The sequence below is a fragment of the Myotis davidii genome, unplaced genomic scaffold, assembly GCF_000327345.1.
Source record: "Myotis davidii unplaced genomic scaffold, ASM32734v1 scaffold147, whole genome shotgun sequence".
NCBI lineage: Eukaryota > Metazoa > Chordata > Mammalia > Chiroptera > Vespertilionidae > Myotis > Myotis davidii.
The window spans coordinates 7,270,538-7,280,479 of NW_006383010.1; the positions used below are offsets into that span (position 1 = coordinate 7,270,538).

Sequence of the window (9,942 nt, forward strand, 5' to 3'; positions counted from 1 at the left end):
TCAAATTAATTGTAAATGGGCATGTTCACAGAAAAAAATATCTGTTTCATAAACAGAGAAAATTAGAGTTAAATAGCAGGCTATGTTCATCTACCAGCTGAAGTCTAGAGCAGTTTACAAGCCGGAAACACAACGACAAGCCTAACATTCCCATCTGACTTACTCCTGTTCCGTGACCCCAGATGATTCTCCTGGGTGATACCAGGACCACCCAGAGGCTTATCTGGCCACAAGCTTCGAACTGTCTTGTTAAACTTTTATTAAGGTTAAAAAGAACCAAAAGAAATGGAATGTCTCCTCGTTTTTCACTCCCACTTAGGATAACTTATGTGCAGTTATAAAAGGAGGAGATAAAAAAGTAAACAAATGAGTCTCAGACAAATTCATTCCAAGACAAAAAAAATAAGAAACCAAACTCATATGCTGGCTGTAAAAAAATAAAATTTTGAGGAAATTTCAAAGAAAACTGTCTTTTATTATTTCTCTTTCACATCTAGCAAATTCTGTCAACTAGTACCAACCAGACCTAAAACTATTGTCTTCTTTCATTTGTCCCTCTCCTTCTCTACTCACATTTGCCAACTCCACCCACACTGCACTGTCCAATCGAAGGCCCTCACTACTTGATGTCTGCACTGCTAATAGCGGCTTCTTTATAGCCTGTGTCCATATCATGGCCTAGTCCCAACCCACCATAAACTGTCTTTACTTCTAGTACTTCCCATTTTGACCTTCCACTCCAATAATATCTTCCTCCTGAAGTTCCCATTCTACCCACATACACATACATTAATCTGCAGAGATGACTATGCCCACTTAATCTTTGCTTGTTCAGGCCCCACATGTCCTTGAAAAACTCAATCAAGTCTTCCATACATTCCAGTCTCTGTTGCTCTCTGTCAATTCCAAAATAGTATAGTGCTTAAGTACTATATGGTCTTTTCTTACTCAGTTATAGAAGCATCTCTCAAGGCTGAAAGGATCTTTAAAACGCGTTCAGCCTCATGCCACGTCCCTAGCAAGGGCTTATCCAGACTATGCTTAGATACTAATTGTCATTTTACTTCCTCCTGGCATAGCGCATTCTAGGTTTCAACAGACCTACAATTAGAAAGTTCCTCCTTATAATCAGCTTATTTCTCTCACCATATAGCTTTAAGATGTTAGTTATTATGGTACTTTAGTTTCTATAGAGAATAAATTAAATCCCTCTTGTATATTTCCAATATTCTAAGATTTTAAGAAATGACTCTAGTCTCCCACAAGTCTCAAGATTTATTTATACCATGTCTCTTTAGCCATTCTGATATCATTTTTTCAACTTTAGTCACTGTCCCAGTAATTATATGCTATCTTTTGTTATTGTAATATTTCAGCCATAAGGATAATGATCTAGAAAATATAAGAATTTTCACCAAGCCTAGACCAGACAATTTTTGCTATATCTTATTTCTTTGTTTATATTTATCATCATGCCCAATGTAAGCTAATCACATATCGCATGTTTAATGTGGATTTGAAATGTTTTCCTCAAATTAATTGTCAATGAATTGTCCACTATAAATTACATCTGTCTAGGCTTAGATTAATTTCTGCCAGAAATTTCCCCTCACTGTAATAAGTGCAAAGTATCAGATTTTGTTCTCAAAAAGAAATAGTAGCAGAGATAGTAAAATCTCTTGTGGAAATTAAATATGCCACAAACATCCTGCACTTCATATGACAGAATAAACAGTCATGGGAGCATCAGAAAGAGCTTTGTGAGAAATTAACTAGATAAAAATTGAAATAATATAGTGATTTATTTCACTTATTAAAATTTTTGTACTCACTTAAAAAAACATGCTTCTGATTTCCAATGCTACATAATAGTATTCATATGTATTATAGGAACAAGGCTATGACATTTGCCTGGATAGATAAAACAAGGTGTAGCCAGAAGATTCAGACCAACCACTTTCATTGACCCCCAGCTAACACCGGCTGGAACTACAAGAGATCAGCCACTCTCTGATTATTTTGAAGAGCCATTTGCATCTCATTTTACTAATTTTACTCTCCAACTATTACTCTCAATCCATCGCTTACATTACCTATTGCTTGATAAGGAATGACATTTCCTTAGGCTGAGAAACCAGCCACATCACACTATATTAGCCGAGACAAAACTCAGCAAGGGCAAAGCGCTGGCAGACTTTCCTGCTTTGGCAGGCCCACCGGGGTGGCGTGGTGCCAGCACCTGTGGCGATTACGGACAGATTGGCCCAGTGGCCACAGCTTGGACGGCACTCTGCATAGGATTACCAATCACACGTTAAACAGACTCATTTCAATTCACCGAAACAAATGTTGCCACCAAATCTGCCCGCACAATTCCCTACTTTCAATTGTTCCACGGTCGAATTTCTCTGTCCAATCCAATGATACATGCCCACGGAGCTCTGTAGTGATGGATGGAGTCATTAGCATTTTAGTTTCTACACTGAACCTGACGCCAAAGCATATGGTCTGACAGATGTTCCAGCAATGGGCTCTATTTGACTTGCCATGTAGGTGTCCACTTATACTGGACCTTCGAGAAAGAATACTAATTTATAATTTACAGTTCAACTCTTTCACATCCTCAAAAGCTACAACAAGTTCTGAAAACAGAACACTCAGACAAGACGGACAAAAATGTAAGTAATGTTTGCAGGCTACTTTCATCTCTGGTTTGATTAGTACTGCTAATAATTTGGATATTTATAAAATGTTTCATATACTCACTTTTCCCCTCATTCATGATTTATTAAGGTAAAATATACTGTATATGTATACAGTAAATTGGACAGATCTTAACTTGTGACAAATGTTTATATACCCATAGATCCAACACATCAATAAAGATATAAGATGCTTACATTATTCCTGACATTTCCCCCTGTCCACTTCCAGCCAGTCCTCATCCCCAAGAAGCAAATACGATTAAGGTTTCTATCATCCTACATTAGTTGTATCTCTTCTACAGTTTAATATACATGACATCATATAAAATGTTTTTCTGTGTGTGTCTGTCTTGAAAATGTGATGTTGCTGAGATTCATCCATATTGGTGGATATATCAGTAGTTCATTCTTTGTTATTACAGAATAATATCATTCCATCACTTGCTTATCCATTCTCCAGTTAAAGGACATCTGAGATCTTTACAATTTTTATAAGTACACTATTACAAACATTCTTGATCAAGTCTTTTTGTGAATACATGCCCTTATCTCTCTTGGGTAGATACTTAGAAGAAGAATTGCTGGTGCCATGTTTGGTATTAGTTTATATATTCACCTTTTCTTGCCATCACATTATTTACTATTCATATGAGTAAAAGTTGAAAGAAAAAGGACATAACTAAAAGTTTTAACCTATAAAAATGTCTAAGCTAATTTTTCTGTGAGAAAATTAACTGACACCTCTCAATAATATAATAGGATGATTTTATTATTTTACTCAGGAATATAGCCAGTATAAATTGTACATTGAAACCTGTCTCTTACCCTCAGCCATAAAGGTAATTCTCTACCATTGGAAGTTCCTTAGGAACACAAAGCGGCTTATTTCTTAAACTTGTTGTAAGAATTGGAAAAAAAATCGGTTCATGTGGAAAAAGATTACAAATCCTAAGTTGACAAAAATTGTTATATCTAGATATATGCTACTTCATTGAGCTTTATTACCAAAGAGGGATTTGGAAATTCTCTAAGAGAGACTAAAGACTGTATTCTACGGCCCTATCTAACTTGAGTGAACACAATTTTTAAAACTATGTTCCAGAAAGCATCATAATTTCACCATATTTCTAGCCTGTTGACCCTCATCAGACTTCTAAAAACATTCATTCATGTTGTTTTCTGTATACATGCTAAATGTACATAAGGAGGTCCATTCAGATTATATGTTTTGTTATCGTTTACTAAATGTACAGAATAAATTACCTACTTCTAAAACTCTATAATTATATAATCCAACATCTCACAGGAAAGCAATCTCTAAAGATACAGCCAGTACCACTATGATCGGCTTTATGAATTATCCTACATTAACTCAGATAACTCATTCTTTGCTTTTCTGTATCCCCATTTTTTAATTTACCTAATTTGTATGTCATTTTAAATAATAAAAATGGTTAAAATATGAATTGTCAAGTTAAGATAATTAACAAGTGGGGGAATTTATCCTCTATATGTATTTTCATAATAAATTTTTCTAAATATAAAACAGTAGCAGGCATTATGATCAGAATATTTCACAGACCTTGTATTGTGTTATTTTTCATGTAAAATAAAAATTAACTGCTTTTTTGTTTTTATTATTTTATTCCATATTTAGACAACATTTTACCAATTGTAGCACAATGCCATATAATATGTCATTTGGAGGACATAAAAAAGTTGATCACAATTTTTATTAGACCTGACCATAGCAGATGTAATAGCTACTCCCTTATTCCATTATTTCTTTGATAGGATGCAGTGACATTGCATTGAGTTGCTTCAAGTACATTCATTCCCAGTATTGTCAGCAGATATTTTAAGTAGTTGTTCTCACAATGATACTTAATTTAAGAGACATTTTCCCCATTAAAATCTAATAACATAAAAATCAGACAGTCTTCCAACAAACAAAAAAAGGTAATCAAAGCACTATTTCAGGCCATCAAAAATACTATAAGACCACCCTAGCTGGTTTGGGTCAGTGGGTAGAGCATCAGCTTGTGGACTGAAGGGTCCTGGGTTCAATTCTGGTCAAGGGCACATGCCTGGGTTGCAAACTCAATGAGGGGCATGCAGGAGGCAGCCGATCAATGATTCTCTCTCATCATTGATGTTTCTCTCTTCTCTCTTCTCTCTCTTCCACCCTCTCTAAAAAACAATGGAAAAGTATCCTTGGGTGAGTATTAACAAATAAACAAACAAACAAACAAAAAATAGAAATACTATAAAGACCGAGTTTAGCATCTTTAGCTGGAAGGAATTTTAGTCTCTACCCAACAACTCCTTTTATAGATAAGGAAACTACATAGTTCAATAAATCCTCTAAGCCAGCGGTTCTCAACCTGTGGGTCGCGACCATTGGAAAACACATATAGCATATCAGATATTTACATTATGATTCATAACAGTAGCAAAATTACAGTTATGAAGTAGCAACAAAAATAATTTTATGGTTGAGGGTCACCACAACATGAGGAACTATCTTAAAGGGTTGCGGCATTAGGAAGGTTGAGAACCACTGCAGCCCACACAATGAACTAAATTGTCAGAATTAAACAGTTGGAATTAAGGTTAGAATTAAGACTGGACTTCGTGATTTCTAGGAAGTTGTTGTACACCAAGCAAAAATGACTCGACATCTATTTGTATGGGCTGGCTTGTAGATTCATCATGGAACCAAGATTCTGTCTGCTTTATGATGTTTTTACTATTTTAACAAAAGATGAATACATTTTTAAGTCACTGGTCACTTTCTGATTGACGATTGTTATATAGGTATGATAACCAGTCTTATTAGTTTGAAAACATCCCTAAACTAAGTAGTAGATCATTTTCAATACTTTTTAAACATGGAAAATAATATTTTTTTAAGAGAGTAAGTTAAGGTAACATAAGTAGTATTATCGAGAAATGTAGAAAAGCTTTTTAACGAATAAGGTAAATATCTAGATTGCTAAGGAATCAGGACAGTCTCAATATCAAAATAAAAGAGAAATAGACAAAAACATCTAAACGAATGTAAAGAAAAGGAAGAGAAGAAAAGCAGAATTGAAGTTGAACAGAAAATTTTATATTCATCTTAGTTTGAAAAATAGCAGCAAGAAATTTAAGAAACTATGATGCAATGGGTCGATACATAAAATAGGAAACAAACAAAAGGTAAGCAGTATTTCGACTGCAGCCCGCTCAGATGGGCAGGGCCAGGATGACCGGAGCAAGAAGACAGCTGGTGTCTGAGTACACAAAACGCTTTTTATTCCCATGTCACATTAAATCCAGAGGCATAAAACCAGGGCAGACTGCAAGCGTCTATTTCCCCGAGGCAAGACTATATAGCTCACATTTAAAGTTAAATGCCAACTAATATTCCTACCTAAACGAAAATAATTAGCAAAATCATTACAAAATACGTCTAACAGTGTTTTTAATACTCTTATTTAGGCTGAGAGGGAGAAACTAAGAGGGACTCTGTCTTGATGTTTAGCTGATAAAACAAGTTGCATATTATACAATTTGCTCTCCAGGAATAATTCTCTTATATTTTAATATCTGGAGGGGAAATAAGCACAATCAGAAAAAAAAAGGGGGGGGGGCTTAATTTCCTTTTCACATATTCAGTATGGTATCCTGATACCTACAAATCAAATAATTTATCAAAGAAGTAATAATTAGATTTATATGATGTACATCTGCTATCCAATTATATTGTGGGAATTAGATGAAATGACACATTTAAAACATCTAGTATAATATCGGGCATTATACTAAGTATGATTTTAAAAATCTTTTATTGTAATCATTACCCAAACACCTGCAAACTAATGATTATCCTCAACACTAATTTCACCTCTCTAAAGACATAGTAAAATAAATCCTGATGTCAATGTTCAACAAACTAAGCTAATCTTACAATAATTTCTTTTTTGGTCTCTATTGGTATTCTGAGAAATTTAAAATACAGACTAATTAAATCTCTTTCTTCCCTCTTTCTGATGCAAATAGAAGCAAAATAATAATAAATGTGCTTAGAGAATATTATTACTTATATTTTAACTTCAAACTTTTTGTTCAACAGCCTTTGGGACTGCTCTTAGCTCTTTCCCCACCTCCCCTCACTACTCCCACTGCCCTGGAATGGACAAATAATTCCTCCAAAACATGGTACTTTCTTAGTCTATTGTTTTACTGCTGATTCTTTTACAGCTCTTTATACACCCCATTTATGTTTCCCTAACATGTATGCTAAATTACAGTTCATTAAATACATACTTATTGATGATTTAATATATGCATGGCAACAGTCTTGACATCAGATCTGTGATTAACCTTTATGCACAAGAATCATGGAGAAAAATTAATTGCTTCTCTTCCAGTTCACACTTCTAAGAATAATCCGCAAAGTGTCTTAAAATACTTTTTTAAAATATGCATGACAGTTCCTACTTAAGTTCTTGTTAGTTGAGTTTTCAAAATATTAAATGAGGAAATTTTCATCATGGTCCTATATAATGGATCTAGAAAAATTATTTTTACAATTTGTATGTAACATTAGGAAATCATTAGGTTTTCTTAGACACTAACTCAAGTATTTTTTAAACTATATCATGTTGTATTCATATTCCAAAAATAGAAATACCTGAAATGAATCTGCAGCCAATTAAACCAATACACACATTCTTTCTCTCTCTCTCTCTCTCTCTCAATACTGCATATAACTTTCTCATTTCCCATTTTCCAAATTCTGTTTTCCCTGCTCCACTGTGGCTTACCAAGAAAAGTCCATGCACAGAAAATAATGAGACCACAAACAGTACATTTGTGATTTTTTTTTATAGCAAGTGTACTCTTTAGCTCAGCTGCCAACTTGGGCTTACCTGCAGCCATAGCTTGTTATGCACAGCATCTCGCCCTGTAGCAATACACTGAAATGTGGCGTTCTGTCCTGCATTGACCTCTACGTCCCCCAGGCGGAGGAAATGAGGAGATTTATCTGTGAAGGCAGGGGAAAAAATTATTGTTTTAACACAAAGAAAACATTCCATGTTACTTTTTTCCAGGAGAAGAATGTTGTTGATACTTTTACCTTTGCCCAAGGTTCATAACATATGGAAGAAAACTGAATTTTCTCTGCAGTGGAAGATACCACTTCCTCTCTCACTCTCACAGCTCTTTTCCTCAATAGCTCTATCACCTATTGCTCCATTATTGCTAGAGCATTGCTCTATAGAATCAACACTCAACAGTTAGTGGGGAGGACTGCCATAGATTGTTCATGTGGGTATTAATAAAACAGTTACAAGTCAAAGCAAGTAAAGAGATCAAATAAGCACAAAACAGAGCATAATGGAAAAATATAATGAAAGCATATAATATCTAAATTACTGACATGCATGAGTGTTGAACTATTAAGTAACACTTTAAGCAGTTGGATCTTTTTTTAATTATTTCAATAGCTCTAACCCTGTAGTACTTCAAAGAACAAGGGAATATTTGTATTTCTCTCAAATAGAGTATCAGCTTAGCTACTATTAAATCCACTTCCTATTCCTTTATGTTCCTAAGAAAGTTACCCAAAAGAAATATTATAGCAACAGAAAGTGATGAGGGCAGTCAAAATATACTATACATGAATTACATGACAATCAAATAAGTGTTTTCTATAATGGCCATTTAAAACTGAAGCTTATTCATGTTTCCAACTGAGAGGAAATATAAGCAAGAAAAGCTAAACCTTAGTGACTAAAAGAAGCTCATGGAGGACCATGTCACAATGAAGCTGCTGTTGTACTCAATTCATATTGTTACTTGACTGGTGAATGTTTCCTTTAACACCTCTCTTTCAGCAAGGGTAAATGAACAGTAGATAGAAACATCATTCTGATATACTAATGAATTGGAAGAACTGAGTAAACCAGCTTTGAGTGTGATAATTGAATTCTTTTTCTGAGAACATGCATAAATCATTTGAGCTTTGTCTGCCACTCTTTTTCCCGAGCCCCATCTTGGTAGGCACTTCAGAAAGAGGGATACTGGAACTAGAACAGTGACTCTCAAACTGTGAGCTCTATACCAGCAGCACAGAGCACCTGGGAACTTATCAAAAATGCAAATTCAGAGGCCCCCCCAGGCCTGTAAATTAGAACAGGAGAGGGGCCAAGCAATCTGGGATTTGCCATACTCCATAGGGGATTCTGATGCAAACTAGGGTTTTACAAACACTCACCAGGAGCACAAGCCTTGACCTCTGGAACTTGGCAAGCTGCTTCTGCTGTGCTAGAGAATTTCTACCAAGAGGATTACTCTATAGATCATCTACAAGTTATGGGCCCTAGCAAATGCTGCTGTTGGGAAAGATAGGTAAAGTTTGAATTTCTGCAGCTGCATTATACCTGGTTCTACTGAATGCATGCAATAATTGCCTTTCAGGGAATGTAATGTAAACACAAATTTAGTTAGACCATTTGAAGACCAACCAATGAGTATGCAACATAACAATACAAGTTTATTTTCTGATTTCTATTGTTTTGTTGTTTAATATGGATTAAACAGCTATTTATGAGAACATAAAAATCTTAGTTCTAATTTTGGAATAAGGTGAACTAATTTATTCACTTCACTTCAAATTTTGACTTGACTGATCCCATAAGTTAGTGCGGCTTCTTTTCTATTTTCCTTTCAGATAAACTCTGATTTGTTATTCTTCTTGCTTTCCAGAAAACTTAATACCAAAAGATAGAACAAGTCTTACATAGAGTTTCATTTACATTTGTATTTGGTTCTCAGTAATTAATTAAAAGGATACTTTAATAGTGTATAATTAGTTACAGGGTGAAAAATATTTGATTCAAAAATCTCTAGATCAGTGGTTCTCAACCTTGGCTGCACATTAGAATCACCTGGGAATATTTTTAAAATTCTGATTTCTAGAGAACCAAGATGGCGGCATAGGTTAACGCCAGAGTTTGCTGCCTTGAACAACCACTTCAAAAGTGAAACTAAAAGACAGAACGGACACCATCCAGAACCACAGGAACGCTGGCTGAGTGGAAGTCCTACAACTAGGAGGAAAGAGTAACGCATACAGACACTCAGAGGAGGCGCAGTACTGAAGTCAAATTCTGAGGTGCGGAGTGCGCGGAGCGGGCTGGCCTGGCGGCAGAGGGCGCGGTTGGCGTTTTCAATCAGGAGGGAGGCG

At 35.2% G+C, this 9,942-nt stretch overlaps 1 protein-coding gene across 1 annotated transcript in view; it reads right to left on the minus strand.

The window, feature by feature from the left end:
• PTPRK (protein tyrosine phosphatase, receptor type K) overlaps positions 1-9,942 on the minus strand; it is a 472,216-nt gene that overhangs the window by 213,991 nt on the left and 248,283 nt on the right. The window contains exons 5-6 of the mRNA XM_015557792.1: positions 7,622-7,737; positions 164-254 (exon numbers count right to left, since the gene is read on the minus strand). Coding sequence (XP_015413278.1) covers positions 164-254; positions 7,622-7,737 — 207 coding nt within the window. The remainder of the gene's footprint in view (positions 1-163; positions 255-7,621; positions 7,738-9,942) is intronic.